Source organism: Oryctolagus cuniculus, chromosome 9 (genome assembly GCF_964237555.1).
Source record: "Oryctolagus cuniculus chromosome 9, mOryCun1.1, whole genome shotgun sequence".
Taxonomy (NCBI): Eukaryota; Metazoa; Chordata; class Mammalia; order Lagomorpha; family Leporidae; genus Oryctolagus; species Oryctolagus cuniculus.
Window position 1 is genome coordinate 464723 of NC_091440.1, and position 20093 is coordinate 484815.

The 20093-nt window shown below is 60.2% G+C and overlaps 1 protein-coding gene across 4 annotated transcripts in view; it reads right to left on the minus strand.

Annotated features, from left to right (window-relative positions):
- Positions 1–2228: 2228 nt before the first annotated feature.
- The window catches only part of TFDP1 (transcription factor Dp-1), a 36516-nt gene continuing 18651 nt past the window's right edge, over positions 2229–20093 (minus strand). For all 4 annotated transcript variants that reach the window (XM_051841995.2, XM_051841994.2, XM_051841996.2 and 1 more), the window contains exons 4-12: positions 14672–14778; positions 10646–10767; positions 9775–9940; positions 9526–9669; positions 8080–8148; positions 6739–6890; positions 6423–6589; positions 5282–5360; positions 2229–3460 (exon numbers count right to left, since the gene is read on the minus strand). In XM_051841995.2, coding sequence (XP_051697955.1) covers positions 3313–3460; positions 5282–5360; positions 6423–6589; positions 6739–6890; positions 8080–8148; positions 9526–9669; positions 9775–9940; positions 10646–10767; positions 14672–14778 — 1154 coding nt within the window. In that variant the 3' untranslated portion in view covers positions 2229–3312. The remainder of the gene's footprint in view (positions 3461–5281; positions 5361–6422; positions 6590–6738; positions 6891–8079; positions 8149–9525; positions 9670–9774; positions 9941–10645; positions 10768–14671; positions 14779–20093) is intronic.

The following is a 20093-nucleotide window of genomic DNA, read 5'->3' on the forward strand; positions in this document are numbered from 1 at the left end:
AAATCCCAGTATAAAAGGAGGAGTCTCTGACTCCAGCCACTAGGTCCAACTTGGCGTCCTGACGGCCTGCCACTAGGTGAGCGCTCGCACCTGCTCTGCTCCATTCCGGCCACACCTCTCGGGACCCCACCTGGAGCTCGCTCAGGGCAACCCCTCCGCGGAGCACCGCCCGCCCCGTGTTTCACACTCCAGCTTGTCGCTCCCCCTCTTCGTGGAGGAACGACACTAAACCCTGCCTAGGCTTCATATCTGAGTCACGGCACCATTATGTCGCTCCCCGTCTTCGTGGAGGAACGACACAGGACCCTGCGCTGTTCTTTCGTCTGCTCGGCCCTCCCCGGGTTTGCTGCTGGTTCTTCCCGGGTTGGCTACCGTCCCTTCCACCTCCGTGGAAGGGCGGTTCCCCCTACCACATTCCCCACTTCCGCAGGGGAGCGGCACACCGCCGGCCAGCTCTCTCGGGGGCTGCACAGGTGTTCCTTCAGATAGATGTTCCCCTTAGATGTTCCTGGTGCATGTTGTCTCTCTCCTCCTTTATAGTCCTCTTCCACCAATCCCAACTCTGCTACCCACACGCCGAGTACGCTGCTCTCCTCCAATCAGGAGCAGGTCCTACAGTTTATTGGTTGAACTGGAGGCAGCTGTGTAGAAGCTGTTTCCCTTCTCAGCGCCATATTGTGGGAAAGCAGATGCATAGAATAAGTCTTAATTCCAGTAACTTAGTCTAGTCCGAGTTGCTCCCCACACCAGCTTTTTGTGGGGCGTCCTAGAGACAACATGCAGGCTGTCCATGATTTTATCCATTCTCCCACCTGTTTGAGGCTGTGATCTTTCTAACGGGCAGGACTCGCTGGCATCGCCACAGCTCTGTAAATGCCCCACAGCTTTCCCAGTCCCTCATCTCCCGCACCCTTCTCTTCTGTGATTAGCTGTTGTTGCTTTGTGATCAATGTTTACATTCATTCCGTTTCCTCAGTGCATTCGCTGTAGTATTTCCTTTGTTGTAACTACTGGATTCACATTCAACATCTTCATGTTTCACTCTCGTCGGAACCTGCGCCACAAACTGCCCCGGATGAGGTGACATACGCACACCTTCGGTGCCCCAGAAGAGAAGCTAATTATTCACCGGTCCCTAAACCACGCAGAACACAAAACGTGGATCACATGGTGGCGCTGGCGCCAGCTCACTCTGAGCCCCTGAGAGCTCCTGCCCAGGGTCTTCCTGCAGCCGTGTGACTTCCCCAGGGGTCTGCTGCAGCGCAGGTCTGGTGCAAACTCCCTCGGTGTCCACCTGGGGTCCTCACTTCGCCCTCACTTTTGAGGGACAGCTTGGCCGCCACAGGCTTCTCAGTGGGCCGCGTTTTCCTTCTCCTGAGAGCAATCTCTCCGCACCTCCCCGGGGACTCCTATGGAAGCCGCTCTTCTGTCATTTCAAGACGCAGTGTCTTCCACAGGCTTGGAGGTCCCGAGGGGTGGGAGTCCCTGAGCTAGCCCTCCTGGGAGCTCCTCTGCTTGCTGGGGGCTGGCATCCATGTCTCCCCTCTTCCAGTGCTGCTCTCTCCCTGGGGCGTGCTGTGCCCCTCCCTCTACTCAGTTCTCCTCCCCTCCCCCCAGGTTGCTCAGGCCCAGGCACCGGGCTGCCTGTCTCCATCTGGTCAGCTCCAGGATCTCAGCTGGCTGTGACTGTGCTGAGGCCGCACGGAGGTGCAGGCCACCCTCTGGATTTCCCTGCATGCACAGCTGAGTGTCTTGGTCTCCAGAGGGGGTAAGTGCAGGGGCGGGGGCTTCAGACACAGTGGCAGGGCTTGTCTCCTCGCTACTGACCAGAGCACAGGCCTGCCCTGGCTCCACACTGTGTGCACCCGTGTGCACCCATGTACCCATGTGCGGGCTGTGCCAGCACAGCAGGCAGCTGCCTGCCAGGGCTGGGCGGGGGCTGCCGCTGAGCGAGGAGCCAAAGCTGAACCAGAAGTGACGGCCCTGAAGTCGCGGCCTCTCCAGAGCCCCAGAGCAGCGAGGAGGCGGAGCCGCGCCCCACCACCTGGTGCTTCCTGCTCCGACTCCTTTCCAGAACCTTCCATGCTGTCATTCCTTTCTGAAGGGGAAACCTGTGGAATTCGTCTCGACCTTTAGGGCTGAGGAAGAGGCCAGGGAGCGCACGTGCTGTGAGCCGCAGGGTGGGGGGAGGGGCCCTGGCCGGGAAAGTGAGATGGAGCACACAGAGCTCGTTGAAAATGCCCATGCGCGTTTTATTAATAAAAACTAACAGTGCCGAGTTAAACAAGTCAAACAATTAAAGTCTCTTTATATTCCATAAAATATTACAGAAAAGTCTATTTGTGTTTCAATAAAAAGACTATCGTTTCAGAACAGGCAGCTGACAGCAACTGAGCAGTTAATGTTTCTGTGAATAAATCTTAAAAGACACTACTGCCTGTCCTTAATTTCCTTTTCTCTTTATAAAAAAAGAACTATTAAAAATGATTGACAAATTTTGAGTTAAAAAACTGTTAAAACATTCTCTATGTTTAATTTCAACTTTATAATAGATTACGGAAGATGCTCAGGAAACAAATCCCACATTTGTTTCGGTACGTGTCTTTAAATGACAGACTCATAGGTATGTAAACAACTATTTAATAAAAAGTTTCCAAACGCAGCCTGTAAGAAATCAGGCAAATTTTACCATAAGCAACAAACCTTCCAGAGTTTCCGCAGCCGCCCCAGCGGGCAGTAAACGTTGCCCAGCAGACCAAAACGACAAACAAAAAGAAAGAGGACTTTGCAATTTGTTGCTGCAATAGAGAGAGAGAGAGAGAGAGACGTCAGCTTGATGGAGTCACACCAGTCAGTATAATTTACGGAGCACACAGTCACGGCAGGACGCATGGCGCTGAGTGTTCGCTTCCGTCTTTGGACATCGCATGATTCACAAGAGGAAAACGCATCCTGCATCCGCCCCCCGCCAGCCCGACGCAGGGCGCCACACGCCGCCGGCGCCCGCGGCCACGGCAGGAGAGCGTCTTATTTTCATTGATGTGGATGAAGTAAGATATCTTCAGCAAACTCAGCGAGAGCTGTGAAGGGGCAAAAACGGACTCTGAACTTTAAAAAGAGCTAGAAACGGAAAGCAGACGCCTGCAAAGCGAGCAGTGCCCTGGCGGCGGCCTGGGGCCTGCGGGGCCCTCTCGCAGCTCACCAGCATCTTCTTGGGGGAAGGCCAGAAAGAAACAGAAAACCCCACGCTTAAAAAAAGTCTCTTCCCTCGCCGGCTCCTGAAGCCGGATCTGCGGGGAAGGGGCCGGGACGTCAGTCCTCCTCGTCATTGTCGTTGAAGTCGTCGTCGTCCTCGTCGTCCTCCCCAACGTAGGACACGGGCGTCTCCACCCTGGAGCCGCTGTACTGAGACCCGTTGGAGCTCGTGGCCAGCATGCCGTCGGCACCGTTGGTCAAGTCGCTGCAGGGACAGGAGGCAGACGAGCGTCAGGCACGGCCTCCACCCAGCCTGGCCTCAGCCTCAAGGGGAGATCGAGTCCCACAACATGGAACCCAGCCCTGCAGCCCCCGGGCCCCCACCAGCCCCGTCCTCCTGAAGCGGCTGTGCATGGCTCAGGTCAGGCCCCAGGTGAGAGAGAAGCCACACATGCACAGGCTCAAAGACGGCAGCCACGGCAGGTCAGGATGCCCGGGTGAGGGGCAAGACCACCACCTGGCAACAGGGGTAGCACCCCCAAAACCTGCCACAGCCCAGAGCTGCCAATGTGACCGACTGAAGACGTTTCTCCAAGGGTCGAAGTCAGGACAAAGCAGTTAAGCTGCCCCGCTCCCCCACCACGTCCAGACCGCATAGCGGAGTGCCTGGGGCTGACTGAGTCCTCCCCGGCCACGTGCAGACCACATAGCGGGGTGCCTGGGGCTGACTGAGTCCTCCCTGGCCACGTCCAGACCGCATAGCGGGGTGCCTGGGGCTGACTGAGTCCTCCCTGGCCACGTCCAGTCCGCATAGCAGAGTGCCTGGGGCTGACTGAGTCCTCCCTGTCCGCATAGCGGAGTGCCTGGGGCTGAGTCCTCCCGCGCCATGTCCAGTCCACATAGCGGATATAGTGGAGTGCCTGGGGCTGACTGAGTCCTCCCCGGCCACGTGCAGACTGCATAGTGGGGTGCCTGGGGCTGACTGAGCCCTCCCGCACCACATCCAGTCCGCATAGCAGAGTGCCTGGGGCTGACTGAGCCCTCCCGCACCACGTCCAAACCGCATAGCAGAGTGCCTGGGGCTGACTGAGTCCTCCCCAGCCACGTCCAGTCCGCATAGCGGAGTGCCTGGGGCTGACTGAGTCCCGCCTCTGCTTCTGATCCTGCTCCCTCTGATACACCTGGGGGGCAGCAGCTGACACCTCAAGTGCTTGGGCTCCTGCCACCCACACTGGAGACCTGGATGGAGATTCCTGGCTCCTGGCTCTGGCCTGGCATTTGGGGAGTGAACCAGTGGATGGGAGACTCCTCTGTCACCCTTTCAAATAAATAAATAAATAACTGTAAAACACAAGCGAAAGACTCCACACAGGCAGGGCAGCATTAGGTCTGGTGGTTAAGCCCCGGCTGGCCAGGCCCTTCACGCCCCAGACAGTGACGGGCGGAGTCCCAGCTCCCACTCCTGATTGCAGCTTCCTGCCAGTGTGCACCTGGGGGGCAGAAAGAAGGTGGCCATGGAAGACGCAGACTGAGCGCACGGTGCCCAGCTTCAGCCCAGCCCAGCCCAGCCCCACGCACTGTAGGTGCCTGGGGAGTCAACCTGGGAGTGGAAGCAGCCTGCGCCTCCTCCTCCCCACCTCTCAGTTTTAAAAACGTTAACGGTTAACACAAAGCGATACTGCAAAGCATGAGCCACGCAGGTCAGTGAAACCATGGTTTGCTCTGTGGACATTCACTGCAGAAGCTCCTCACAGCACCAAGTGGACACAGGGACAGCTCCTGCTCTGTGGCATTGCAGACCAAAGGTCAGGGCACGTCCACGGTCATCACAAAGCCCCTTCAGTAACAGCAGCGAAATGTGAAGTGAGAGAGACCGGAGAAGGAGACGCACGCACGCTGATGCCGACGCACGCGGCTCGGCGGCCGTCCGAGCCGGGGCCGCAGGGGCTCTGTCCCCTTGACAGCACTCTCCTTTCTAAACCCAGAAGTCAGCGTTCCGGGGGAGCAGCTGCCGAGAAAAGCCAGCTCTCCACGAGGGCGGCCGGCAGCCGCGGCCAGCACAGACAGCGTCTCCCCCGCCCATCACCTGGCAGAAAGCCTCGTGCCGTTGGACGTGGAGCCCGCCGCCGTGACGAACACACCGCCAATCGATCCCTGAGCCATTTCTGGAGAGGAAAACAAAGCAAACGATCGGGAAACTGCCACACTGCAAGCACCGCAGCAGGGACGGGGCCACAGGCCCACCAGGGCGGCAGGGTGCCTTGGCACACGCTTGCTCTGTGGTCTGGGGTCATCCTTCCTCAAAAGGCACGAGAATCCCTCCCCCACACACAGCATACCCTCGTCACACCCACTATGGAAGACACCGGCAGGTGCTGGGAGCAGCAGTTGAGCCACCGTGTGGGACACCCACACTGTGCCAGGGTTCTGGGCTCAAGTCCCAGCTCTGCTTCCAACTCAGCTTCCCACTAACATGCCTGGGAAGCGGCAGATGACGGCTCATGTACTTGGGCCCCTGCCACCCATGTGGGAGACCAGCTGCAGGTCCAGGCTACTGGCACAGCCCTGGCTATTGTGGGCATCTGAGGAGTGAACCCCTGGATGGAAGCACTCCATAAACATTTTTAAAAAAGACACAGACAGAAAGCAGAGGCACCAGAGGATGTAGCCAAAGCCCACAGTGGCACAAGGACCTCTGCCACCTGCCACTCCCACCCTGGGCCCCACCAGGAGCCAGACAGAGGGACAAGAACCTAGATTTGAGGCGGGGTCCTATCCCCCATCCCGTGGTTGCTGGAGGCGGGACCTGGGCCAGGAGCCCAGCATCACACTGGTGGGGACAGACCAGACTTCTGCTTGCCCTGGGGTGGGGATGGCAAAGGTCCTCCGGGTACACGGAGGAAGCTGACCACCCAGGAACAAGTAGAGGGCACAGCAGAGACGGCCTCCGGCAACTCCTCACCACAAAGCCAGTCTTGCTGGTGGTCAAAGCTCACTGCACACATGGACAGCTCACCCTTGGCAGGAGCAGGAGCCGTGCAGGGCTCTCTGTGGTCACTTGGAGGAGTGGTCAGCTTCCCTCAGCACTTCGATGTATAAACCACACAGGCAAATCCACAGAGGCCACTGTGGATGCAAACTGCCCACGGCCAGCAGGTGGGCACTGGCTGGACCCCATCCCTGCCCTGGCCCCACGTCTCTGCTCCTGGTCCCCAGGCAGGACTGACCTGTCACGTACGGTTCCAGAGCCTTGGGCACCAAACTTCTGGCCATTTTGAGGTCCTCGGCAGAGCAGCTCCCCGACTCCAGCCCGCAGGCCATGCCCATCCGCTTGAGCACCTCAATGTCGTCATGGATTTCAAACGTGTTGTCGAAGTTAAACAGGTACTCAAACCTGCAGGGGGCGACATGGTGAGAAAGAGCCCTGGACGGGGGAGGCCCGGCCACCTCAGGGCATCATCAGGCATCCACTACACATGCAGGCCCGGAGGCCAACAGCCTGAGAGGCCCAGAGGCAGCCCCGCCCGCACGCCCGTCACGCACTTGTCGTTGGAGATGCTGCAGTCGATGACGGTCTTCTTGCTGGTGTTCACGATGATGAAGGGCAGGTGGATGACCGAGTTGGGTGGAGGTGGCCGGCTGGCCTGCTGCTCCGCTTGGCGGTTTCTCTGCACCAGGTTCTTGAAGGCAATTTGCTAATGAGGAGGAACCAAGAGACACCCAGGTGGCAGAACCCCCAGGGACACAGGGCCACAGCGCCTGCCACCCTGGACACGGGGCAGAGGGAAAAACGAGATTGGGGAAGTTGAATCCTCTAAGTCCGCCTGTGCAGGCCACTGTGGCGGATCCTCAACAGCGGACGTCCACCTTGAGGGCCAAGCTCCCAGGAGACGACTCCCCCAGTCCTGGTGGACAGGGCGCTCCCAGCCCACATTCTCCAAGCAGCCACTCAGAGAGGAGCATCAGTGTTTTGGGAGGTCGTTGTGGCCTTGCCACACAGCCAACACCTGGGGTCCCCCACACACTGGCCCCCAAGAATGCTGTGTCTTCCTGGGCTGGTGCCACCCCTGTTGCCTGCAAACCCTCACCACTGGCTCTGTGCACTGCTCCCTGGAAGGTTCTAACACCTCACCAGGAGCCAGCCCCTCACAGACACCTGTGTTCTCACTACCACCCATTGTGCCCAATGCAGCTCCCCACACTCTCCACTGGGTCCAGCCCCCGCCCACAGCCATGCCTGTCACTCCCCCACTCAAACACTTGCTCCAGCACCTGGTTCTCAGAACAGGTTAACTCTCTGAGGACATTCTCTTGGGGGCCAGCGCTGTGGCACAGTAAGTTAAAACTCCACCTGCAGCGCCTGCATCCCATGTAGGTGCTGGTTTGAGTCCCTGCTGCTCCACTTCCAATCCAGCTCCCTGCTAATGCACCTGGGAAGGCAGTGGAGGATGGCCCAAGTGCTTGGGCCCCTGTATCGACATGGGAGACCCGGAGGAAGCTCCTGGCTCCTGGTTCCGGATCAACTTAGTTCTGGCTGTTGCAACCATTTGGGGAGTGAACAGCAGATGGAAAACCTTTCTCTCTGTCTCTCCCTCTCTGTAACTCTGCTTCTCAAATAAATAAATAAATCTTAAAAAAAAAAAAAAAAAGACGCAAAGGACATTAGAAAAACAAAGTTCTCTCAGCGCCTCTCCTGCCACTCACACATGCTCAGGACTCCGGCCCACACCACCACCACCGCGAATCACAAAGCAGAGGTTCTATTCACCGCGTGAGTGTGGCCCTGGGCAAGGCTCTGCTGCTGCAGGCTGCGCAGGGGACCGAGCACCTGCCCCCAAAGGCAGACAAACGCCGTGGCCGAGAACTAAGGACAAGGGTCCTTACCTGAAGAATGAGCTCCTGAAGCTGAGACTGCTTCTGCTTTATTCTCTCGAGTCTTCTCTGTCTCTCCACCTTCAGAAACAAGAACCATGCAAGAAATTCTCACAACTGCCTCACAGCAAACCCCACCCACCTCACCGTCACAACTGTCTCACAGCATCAAGTTCTGCCCACAATGCCACTGTCACAACTGTCTCACAGCAAACCCCGCCCACCTCACCATCCCAACTGTCACAGCAAACCTGCCCATATACAACTGTCTCAGCATCAAGCTCCGCCCACAATAGCACCATCACAACTGTCTCACAGCATCAAACCCCACCCACATCACCATAGCAATTATCTCACAGCATCAAGCTCCACCCACAACATCACCATCAAAACTCTCTCAGCATCAAACCCTGCCCACATCACCATCAACTCTCTCAGCATCAAACCCCAACCATGTCACATCACAACTGCCTCGAAGCGTCAAACCCCGCCCACATCACGATCACAACTGGCTCACAGCATCAAGCTCCGCCCACAATGTCACCATCACACCTGTCTCAGCATCAGACCCCGCCCACAACATCACCATTACAACGGTCTCACAGTATCAAACTCCACCCATACCACTGTCACAACTGTCTCAGCACTGAACGCTGCCTACAACATCACTGTCACCACTGTCTCACAGCATCAAGTCCCACGTAACACCTGAGCAAACTCTGGCCAAGAAAGGTGGCCCTGCACCTACTGGCACAGACAGGCAGGTTTCTCCTCATCCTGAGTATGGCTATGGAGCCTCCCATAAACAGGATTCAGAATGAACCCACACTAGGGTTCGAGGCCCTTGGTCAGGCCAGCGGCTACTGAAACCCCATGGCCAAGCATCTGTGGGACCTGGCTGAGGGGGGTCAAACTGCACCCATGCCAGAAGGGAAGAAGGACCTGGATGCACCTGCCCGCACACCACCTGTCAGGATAGCTCAGGCAGCCCCAGAGCCAGCAATGACACAAAGCCCACCACACCCAGCAGCACCCCAGGCTCCCACACCCCAGGGCCAGCACCTCTAGCCTCCCACATATCTGGGCTGGAACCCCCGGCCTCCGACACCCATGGGCTGGTACCTCAGGCTCCCACATCCTGGGACCGGCACCCTCAGCCGCCTGCCCCCGGCCAGTACCCCAGGCTCCCACATCCCGGGACCGGCACCCTCAGCCTCCTGCCCCCGGCCAGTACCCCAGGCTCCCACATCCCGGGACCGGCACCCGCAGCCTCCTGCCCCCGGCCAGTACCCCAGGCTCCCACATCCCGGGACCGGCACCCGCAGCCGCTTGCCCCCGGCCAGTACCCCAGGCTCCCACATCCCGGGACCAGCACCCGCAGCCTCCTGCCCCCGGCCAGTACCCCAGGCTCCCACATCCCGGGACCGGCACCCGCAGCTGCCTGCCCCCAGCCAGTACCTCCAGGTTCTGGCACTCCTGGGCTGAGTTGGTGGGCAGGCCAATCCACCTGATCTCCTTCTTCTCCTTGGAGATGATGTTCATGGCCATCAGCACGTTCAGGGCGTCGTAGACGCGGCGCCGGATGTTCTTTTGGTCGTAAGCCTGGGGGCAGGGCACAGCGTCCACGGCTCGGCCCACGGGCACGGGCGGGGGAAGGTGCTGCTGCCTACGGTCCTCACGCCCCCCGGGGCACGGCCGCGCACTCACGGACTCGCTGGGCAGGATGTGGCTGTCGGCAGCACTGAACTCGGCCACCAGCTCGTCGGCCACCTCGTTGTAGGAGGTCGTGCCCTTCCTCTGCACCTTCTCGCACACCTTCATGGAGAAGTGCCGCAGCCCTTTGCCGTTCTTCTCGCCCTTGCGGCTCCGCTTGCTGCAGCAGGGGAGACGGCAGACGCTACTAGCACTGTGACCGGCGGCGGCAGGAGACACCTGCCAGACCAAGGCCCGCCGGAGGCGGCTCGCCCGGACACTGACGACGGGCAGCGTTTCTGAGTGCCGAGAAGCGGACGAGAGCACACATCTCGGGCCAGATGTCCAAGGGGCTGGGCAACTGCATCTGAGGCACCACCGTGACCAGAGCTGCCGGCCAGCGCCAGATCCGCGCGTGGCAGAGGCAGTTCAGGGGTGTTCACAGCCCATGTTGACACACTGCCCCAGTGGAGGAAGGGGCTGACCCAGCTGCGCCCCCAGCTGGAGGCCACAGGGACACAGGCCTGCAGGCCTCCCGCTGCCAGAGCTGCCTGAGCCTGGGGTACTGTGGCTTCAGCACCAGCGCAGCCGGCTTCCCACTAGCACACTAGGGAAGCATCTGGTTAAGATGGACAGCCGACCGAGTGAAACCACGTCCATGCTAGGTTGTGCTTCAGTGGGAGCCAAGTTCTGGAGGACGTCCAAGGGCTGCAGCCAGAGCCTGCAAAGGCTGCCCGTGACCCTGGAGAAACCTGACCCCCACAGCCGGTGCAGGCAGCGGAACGAGGCTGCTGCCCACGCTGGGCACCACGGCTGGGTCTGTGCTGAAGTCTCCATGGGGGCCCAACCCCGAGCAAGGGAGCACACGGGTTTGGGGAATGCTCACCCGGCCGACCAAGGGGAGGAGTCGGAGGTCTGGTTCTGAGAGGCGAAGTGTGCGCTGGGTGTGTGCGGGCTCCCGACCACAATGGCGCTGGACGCGGCCGGCCTCTGGGGCGTGCCGATCACCTGCAGCGGAGTGCCAGGCCCATCAGAACAGCCCAGCGCCCCGGGCCCATGCTGCAGCTCCCTGCCCGTGACCTAGGCACGCACATAGCAGCGAGGACAGGACAAGGAAGCAAACATGGGGCATCTTCTCCAAACAAAAGCACCGGGGACCTGAGACAGCCCAGGCAAGGGAGCAGTGGACGAGGCCAATGGTAGGGGCGGGGGTGGCGATAGGACCAGACCCCAGTCCGCTGGGCACAGGGAACTGCAGCACATCTCTGCTGCCCACCACTTCCTGTGCTGCCCGCCACTTCCTGTTGACCAGAGGAACGAGGGCAGGAGCTTGACCACGAACAAGGCCAGAAAACAGCTCCCAATACCCATGGGACGCTGGACGTGCATTGCCGCGTTTGCCCCAGCGGCTCTCACAGGGGGCCCCACCTGCCCCAGGCCTCACAGTGCCCTGGTGGTGCACACCCGCCAGCCGCACACAGAGCCACGATGCCCTCGGAAAACAGGTTTGACCTTTGAGTTCTCTCAGACGCTACCTCCTCAAAGACCCTGATCTCCCTCTGCCCGAATCAGCTTCGCTGTTTGTCAAAGCTCTCGGAAAACGGGAAGAGGCGCCACTGCAGACAGCTGAAGTCCTGGGGAGTGGGGGCTCAGGCTGCCGGCCAAGAGCATCCCCCGAGCCCCTCCCAGGGGCACCTGACCAGGCTTTGCAAGGAGGAAGCACACACCACGCATCCTGCACCTCGGGCAGCTCAGGACCCCGCCCGGGCTTTCCCTGTGGGGCTTGCCGCCTTGCGAGGAGCCCGTGACATCCTGTCAGTCAATGCTCCAAGAAGCGCAACACAGAAACGAGAGGGAATCCCCGGGGTACGCAGGTGCTTCCCAAGACTTGCTGTCTTTGTTAAGCGCGTGGGGCACTGGGCCAGCACACAGCACACAGAACCTTCCAGAAGGGCTGCGGTAAGTCGTGGTGGGCAGGCCTGGAGGTACCTGGGCACAGTGCTGTCCTGGGGACAATGCTGCAGGTGAAGTTCCTGCCTCTGTGCTCACCCCACACACGTGTGCACAGCCTGAACAGTCCTGTGGTCAGCAGCCCACACTCTGGGCTGCTGCAGGCCAGGACACCCTCCTGTAGGCCAGGATGTAGAAGCCAAATGGGCCCTGAGCCCCTGCTCATGATGGCTGGGCCCATCAGGAACCCTTCATGTTCTTGGTCAACTATTTCACCTGGAAGTCAGAGTCGACTGGTACCAAGGAAAGACAGGTGGCCCGAGGCACAGGCCAAGGGTCTCCTGAGCCTGTCTGCACCTGCTGTTTCCACCCAAGCTCCCGGCTACCTGGCGTGCCACCTGCACCTGCTACTCCCACGGCAACCTCCCCTCCACCCGCAGTGCCGTCTGCACCTGCTGTTTCCATGGCAAGCTCCTCTCCACCCGGTGTGCTGTGCCTCGCACCATGACTCGAGTTCTTCAGTGCTGAGCCAAGGTTGGCACCAGGAGGGAGTGGCCTCAGAGGCTCTTCAGGGACACACCCAGCAGCCACACTGCTGGTAGAGCCAAGCGTGGGCTGCTCCTCGGGGCCGCGCCGCCCTTCTGGGGGCCCTCCTGTGTCTCCAGCACACGAGGAGCCACCCAGACAGACGCAGCTCTTCTGCATCACTCACTCCTTACACTCCTGCTACCCACACTGCATCCAGAGCCAAGACCTAGGTCAGGGGAGGGTGTGTGGGGCAGGAGGGGAGTGGCAGGCACCCAGACCACAGAGGCCGAGGGTGGCAGGACGGCCGGAAGCAGCAGGAGCACAGCACCAAGGCTGAGTACTAACACAGGGCCTGCGACGCCATATTGGAGTGCCCAGGCCCAGTGCCAGCTCTGCTCCCGACCCCAGCTTCCTACTAACACAAGGGAGTCATCAAGCGATGGCTCAGCTGCTTGGGCCTCTGCCTGTGTAGGAGACCCAGACTGAGTTCTTGGTCCCGGTTTCAGCCTAGTACAACCACGGCTGTTGAAGGCATCTGGAGGAGTGGCCCGGTAGACAGAGGAGATCTTCTTTTTCTCTCTCTTTCTCAAATAAATCAATACTTGGGGCTGGTGTTGTGGTGCAGCCGGTTAAGCCACAGCCTGCGATGCCAGCATCCCATATGGGCACCAGTTCAAGTCCTGGACGCTCCACTTCTGATCCAGTTTCCTGCTAATGTGCCCAAGAAATCAGCAGAAGTTGGCCCAAGTGCTTGGGCCTCTGCACCCACATGGGAGACCTAGAGGAGGCTCCAGTCTCCTGGCTTTGGACTGGCCCAGCTCTGGCCGTTGCAGCCATTTGAGGAGTGAACCAGTGGATGGAAGACGACCCCCCCCCCCCCCGCCGCCACTTCTGCCATTCTGTAACTCTGCCTTTCAAATAAATAAATAAACCTTAAAAAAAAGAAGAAGAAGAAAAGAGAAATGCAGCAGCCACACTGTGGCTGGGGCAGAGGCCACGGTACCCCAGAGAGCCACGGCTGTGGATGGCAGTGCCCACACCAACCAGCACTTTCCGTCTGTCCCCGACATCCAGGAGATGAGGAGTAGTGGGGGGCCAGGCACCCTGCTTCTCAGACCCAGGTGGCGGGAGCTCTTGCCCACCCCTCGAGCCACTGTGTGCTCTGCCAGGTCACCAACAGTCCAGCCCAGCAGCTACAGGAGATGATGATCCTGGCTCCAGGCCACCCAGTTTTCCAACCCCAAAGCTGTATAGCTACTGAGGGCAGCTGGGGGAGGGGGAACCAAGCAGTGGGAACGGCAGCCAAGGACTCGGCGTCCCAGCGCAGCCCAGCAGGTCCAAGCAAGCCCTGGTGCTTCAGGGCACTTTCTGCACCTTCGTGGTAAAAGCCAAGATGAACGGCATCGGGGTGCACGTGCCGGGTGATGGCCCTCACGGAGTCCCCAGTGCAGACCCCACCACCAGCAAGCTCCCCACACCGCATGCACGCTCCAGCGCAGCTGCAGGTTTTCTAGGGCACAGCTCTAAGGAACCTGAGCACTTCTGCCCACTGTTCTATCAGAATCTCAGAACCTGGCCTCCGCAGCCCCCTGCTGGCCAGTGAACAGCCCCCACGAGACGTCTCCCTCACTCTTGTCAGAATCAGCCCTGCTTTTTTTAAACCTTTGGTCTATAGAAAGCTCTAGGATACACCTGTAATTTGTAGGCTTCACAACGAATAGCGCCACCGAAACCAGCTTAATTTAAATCAGGGATTTGATTTTCCAACTCATAAAGTTTAAAGTTCATTCATTTAAAAAAAAATAGGTCATCTTCACAGGAGCTCTCCCCCACCTGTTATACCTGCAACAAAAGTGGGGCTGCAGCTACAATTAACACGGCTATTCCCGGGCCAACTCCGCTATGACATCACACACACAGCGACAAAGCCAAACTATCTGAAAGATAAAGCAAAACCAAAACTAATTTCTCAGCGTTTGTCAAGACAAACTCAGCAGAGAGCACACAGCAGAGAAGCCACAATGCACCTGCCCCAGCAGCTCCTCGGAAGCCTAGCAGGGCAAGGCTGCGGGCACCCGGGGGTTCCCTGACCCGAGAGCTGCACATCTGGATGCAGAGGAAACAAAAGGAGCACGGCAAGGGAGGGAGGGCGGCTCCAGCCCGCAAGGCCCACTCACTTGCCCCTCTCTGAAACCAGACCGAGAAGCTGCCCTGGGGCCACAGGCATGGCCCAGCCCTTCCGCAGGAGCTCATCCAAACAGGAGAGAGGGCCCCGCAAGGCTCAACCTGCGGCACGGCTGGCACCCACTCCCCCACCACACTGCCCCAACAGCAAGGCTCCGGGGGCTGCTGCAGAGGGCGGAGAGGGAGGGCAGCCCCTGTACCCCCTGCCCACATGGTCCTTGCCAGGCCGCCCAGCGTCCGGGCCCCTTACCACTTGCTGCGTGATGTTGACATTGGACTGTCCGAAGGTCTTTGGCAAGAGCTGCTTCCCGATCGTGTTCACAGTGGAGGGGTGGACGGCCACTAAGGACACCACACCTGCAACACACGGGCACAGGTTAGGAGCCACACTTTTGTCCTGGACGATGGCCCGGCTTCTCCTCACGCATCCTTAACCTGCCCCGATGTCCACCATTTCAGAGCCGTGGCTCCATGGCGGCCACATCCACTGAGCTTCATTTTCAATCTCAGAGGCATTGGTGCCTAGGCACCCCCAGGCGACAGCTCCAAGCCCCAAGGTGTCCATTCTAAACCTTGAAGCCAGGCCCAGACCACCTGCTTCCACAGCACCTCCCACTGGCCCCAGGAAGGCTGTGGTCAGTCTGCAGTGTGAAGGTGTCTCACTGTGTGGCCCTGTGCCAACCAGAGCCGGAATCTCCACACCATTCTTGGTCAAGACAGAGACACATGTTCTGAAGGTGGAGGAGTAAATTAGGACAGGGGCCAGAGAGCACGGTCCTGGAGCGATGCTGTGTCACTGCAAGCCTACAGCTAGGCCAGGATGGAGAAACACACGTGTCCCAAACCAGCAGTGCAGGGGGAGGTGTTTCTGGGAAGAAAACTGTCCAGGAATGCTTGTGGTCAGAGCTCCAGACCCGTGAACAGAAAAGGATGCTACGGTGGAACACTCAAATTCTTATTAAGTCTAGCCATTCCATCAATATCTAGAACTCCAAAGATGTCTTAGATGTTCGATGTTTTCTCAAAACGCACCTTGCCGTAACATGCTTACATTCCAGACCCCCAGTAAGTGTATACTCAAAGTAACTTCTGTTGAGTGCCACGCACGGCGTGCAGGTATGGGGTGCCAGTAAGAGCAAAGAGCCATCAAGTGAAGCAGGCAACAGAACCACCACAAGTCAGTAAGAGCCACGCATCCAGGAGACAAAATCCTGAGCCAAGTCAGCCACAGGCATGCGGCCGCCACATCTCACCTCACATGCCTGTACCCACATCCTCTCCTCACACCCCTGCACCCACGTCCTCTCTTCACACCCCTGCACCCACGTCCCCTCCTCACACCCCTGTACCCACATCCTCTCCTCACACCCCTGCCCCCATGTCCTCTCCTCACACACCTGCACCCATGTCCTCTCCTCACATGCCTGTACCCACGTCCCCTCCTCACACGCCTGTACCCACGTCCTCTCTTTACACCCCTGCACCCACGTCCTCTCCTCACACCCCTGTCCCTGTGTCCTCTCCTCACACGCCTGCCCCCGTGTCCTCTCCTCACAACCCTGCCCCCGTGTCCTCTCCTCACACCCCTGCCCGTGTCCTCTCCTCACACGCCTGCCCGTGTCCTCTCCTCACACCCCTGACCGTGTCCTCTCCTCACACCCCTGCCCGTGTCCTCTCCTCACACCCCTGCCCCTGTGTCCTCTCCTCACACGCCTGTCCGTGTCCTCTCCTCACACCCCTGCCTGTGTTCTCCTCACACCCCTGCCTGTGTCCTCTCCTCACACCCGTCCGTGTCCTCTCCTCACAACCCTGCCCCCGTGTCCTCTCCTCACATGCCTGTCCATGTCCTCTCCTCACACGCCTGTCCGTGTCCTCTCCTCACACCCCTGCCCGTGTCCTCTCCTCACACCCCTGCCCCCGTGTCCTCTCCTCACATGCCTGCCCGTGTCCTCTCCTCACACCCCTGACCGTGTCCTCTCCTCACACGCCTGCCCGTGTCCTCTCCTCACACCCCTGACCGTGTCCTCTCCTCACACGCCTGCCCGTGTCCTCTCCTCACACCCCTGCCCGTGTCCTCTCCTCACACCCCTGCCCGTGTCCTCTCCTCACACCCCTGCCCGTGTCCTCTCCTCACACCCCTGCCCCCGTGTCCTCTCCTCACACCCCTGCCCCCGTGTCCTCTCCTCACACCCCTGCCCGTGTCCTCTCCTCACACGCCTGCCCGTGTCCTCTCCTCACACCCCTGCCCCCGTGTCCTCTCCTCACACCCCTGCCCGTGTCCTCTCCTCACACCCCTGACCGTGTCCTCTCCTCACATGCCTGACCGTGTCCTCTCCTCACACGCCTGCCTGTGTTCTCCTCACACTGCTGCCCCTGTGTCCTCTCCTCACACCCGTCCGTGTCCTCTCCTCACACCCGTCCGTGTCCTCTCCTCACACCCCTGCCCGTGTCCTCTCCTCACACGCCTGTCTGTGTCCTCTCCTCACACGCCTGCCCGTGTCCTCTCCTCACACCCCTGCCCGTGTCCTCTCCTCACACCCCTGCCCGTGTCCTCTCCTCACACCCCTGCCCGTGTCCTCTCCTCACACCCCTGCCCCCGTGTCCTCTCCTCACACCCCTGCCCGTGTCCTCTCCTCACACGCCTGTCCATGTCCTCTCCTCACACGCCTGTCCGTGTCCTCTCCTCACACCCCTGCCCGTGTCCTCTCCTCACACCCCTGCCCCCGTGTCCTCTCCTCACACCCCTGCCCCCGTGTCCTCTCCTCACACCCCTGACCGTGTCCTCTCCTCACACGCCTGCCCGTGTCCTCTCCTCACACCCCTGCCCCCGTGTCCTCTCCTCACACCCCTGCCCCCGTGTCCTCTCCTCACACCCCTGCCCGTGTCCTCTCCTCACACCCCTGACCGTGTCCTCTCCTCACATGCCTGACCGTGTCCTCTCCTCACACGCCTGCCTGTGTTCTCCTCACACTGCTGCCCCTGTGTCCTCTCCTCACACCCGTCCGTGTCCTCTCCTCACACCCGTCCGTGTCCTCTCCTCACACGCCTGCCCGTGTCCTCTCCTCACACCCCTGCCCGTGTCCTCTCCTCACACCCCTGCCCCCGTGTCCTCTCCTCACACCCCTGCCCGTGTCCTCTCCTCACACGCCTGCCCCCATGTCCTCTCCTCACACGCCTGCCCGTGTCCTCTCCTCACACGCCTGCCCCCGTGTCCTCTCCTCACATGCCTGCCCGTGTCCTCTCCTCACACCCCTGCCCGTGTCCTCTCCTCACACCCCTGACCGTGTCCTCTCCTCACACGCCTGCCCGTGTCCTCTCCTCACACCCCTGCCCCCGTGTCCTCTCCTCACACCCCTGCCCGTGTCCTCTCCTCACACCCCTGCCCGTGTCCTCTCCTCACACGCCTGTCCATGTCCTCTCCTCACACGCCTGTCCGTGTCCTCTCCTCACACCCCTGCCCGTGTCCTCTCCTCACACGCCTGTCCGTGTCCTCTCCTCACATGCCTGCCCGTGTCCTCTCCTCACACCCCTGCCCGTGTCCTCTCCTCACACCCCTGCCCCCGTGTCCTCTCCTCACATGCCTGCCCGTGTCCTCTCCTCACACCCCTGACCGTGTCCTCTCCTCACACCCCTGCCCCCATGTCCTCTCCTCACACCCCTACCCGTGTCCTCTCCTCACACCCCTGCCCGTGTCCTCTCCTCACATGCCTGTCCATGTCCTCTCCTCACACGCCTGTCCGTGTCCTCTCCTCACACCCCTGCCCGTGTCCTCTCCTCACACCCCTGCCCCCGTGTCCTCTCCTCACATGCCTGCCCGTGTCCTCTCCTCACACCCCTGACCGTGTCCTCTCCTCACACCCCTGCCCGTGTCCTCTCCTCACACGCCTGTCCGTGTCCTCTCCTCACACCCCTGCCCCCGCGTCCTCTCCTCACATGCCTGCCCGTGTCCTCTCCTCACACCCCTGACCGTGTCCTCTCCTCACACCCCTGCCCCCGTGTCCTCTCCTCACATGCCTGCCCGTGTCCTCTCCTCACACCCCTGACCGTGTCCTCTCCTCACACCCCTGCCCCCATGTCCTCTCCTCACACCCCTACCCGTGTCCTCTCCTCACACCCCTGCCCGTGTCCTCTCCTCACACCCCTGCCCGTGTCCTCTCCTCACACCCCTGCCCCCGTGTCCTCTCCTCACATGCCTGCCCGTGTCCTCTCCTCACACCCCTGACCGTGTCCTCTCCTCACACCCCTGCCCGTGTCCTCTCCTCACACGCCTGTCCGTGTCCTCTCCTCACACCCCTGCCCCCGCGTCCTCTCCTCACATGCCTGCCCGTGTCCTCTCCTCACACCCCTGACCGTGTCCTCTCCTCACACCCCTGCCCCCGTGTCCTCTCCTCACATGCCTGCCCGTGTCCTCTCCTCACATGCCTGCCCGTGTCCTCTCCTCACACCCCTGCCCATGTCCTTTGCCTGGAGGCCTCCATTTCCTCCTCAGTACCCACTGCCTCCCTCCATCTCTCTGCCAGCTGTTTGTGTGCGTCTCACTTTTATGCAGCTTAAACTCCCCTGTGCTGGTCCCACGGTACTGCTCTCTGAGCCTGTCCTGTGGCACACAGCTCGTGCTCTGCACTGTGCAGACAGCCGGTGGGAGGGTAACAACCCCGGCATGGGCCGGCCCTGTGTCCCTGTCCATCTTCTCCCTGCTGACAGGTAGCTGCCTTTCTGGCCACCGTGGGCCTCTCAGGCACGGGTGGGGGTGGGGGAATGTGAATGCCGGGACCCCTGCCCTGCTCTGCGCCATGGCTGCTCCACCTCACTCCCAGCCTTTGCGTGCAGAGCCCCTCCTCTATGCCTAGTACAGTCCCTTCCCAGTTTTACGTCAGTGGCCGCTCACCGTGGTTCTGCTCTGCCCTCGCCTTCCTGGGCACTTGCCAGTCACTTGTCCACTTCTGAAGCCTGAGCTGGCAGAGCTCTCACTCTGCCCACTGTGCTACACACAGTTTGTTCACTAAAATGGCCTAAAGGGTCCCAGACCAGAGCCATTCTCTGCAGTTCTGGCCTGGCCACCACAGCAGGGACGTCTACTCCCCAACACACATGGGGAAAACGGGCTCCACGGGAAATCCTGGCTTGCATTCAAGTTCAGGGCCATAACCCTGGAGCTGGCACAGACAGCGCATCTCGCTCCAGAAACCCCAGGCCCACAGAGCCAGAGGTGGCCAGCGCATCAGCACAGCACACTCCTGATGACCTGCAGGTGCCGGCCCACGTCCACAGGTACCATGTCTGCACACAGCACAAGTCTGCACAGCCTGCATCTACATGTAGCACATGTCTGCACACGGCGCAGCCTGTATACGGCCCAGCCTGCACACAGCACACATCTGCACACAGCATGTGTCCGCACACAGCCCACACCTGCACATGGCACAGAGCTGCACACAGCATGCGTCTGAACACATGGCCCTAGTCTGCACACAGCACACATCTGTACACAGCATGTGTCCGCACACAGCCCACACCTGCACATGGCACAGAGCTGCACACAGCATGCGTCTGAACACATGGCCCTAGTCTGCACACAGCACACATCTGTACACAGCATGTGTCCGCATACAGCCCACACCTGCACAGGGCACAGAGCTGCACACAGCCCACACCTGCACAGGGCACAGAGC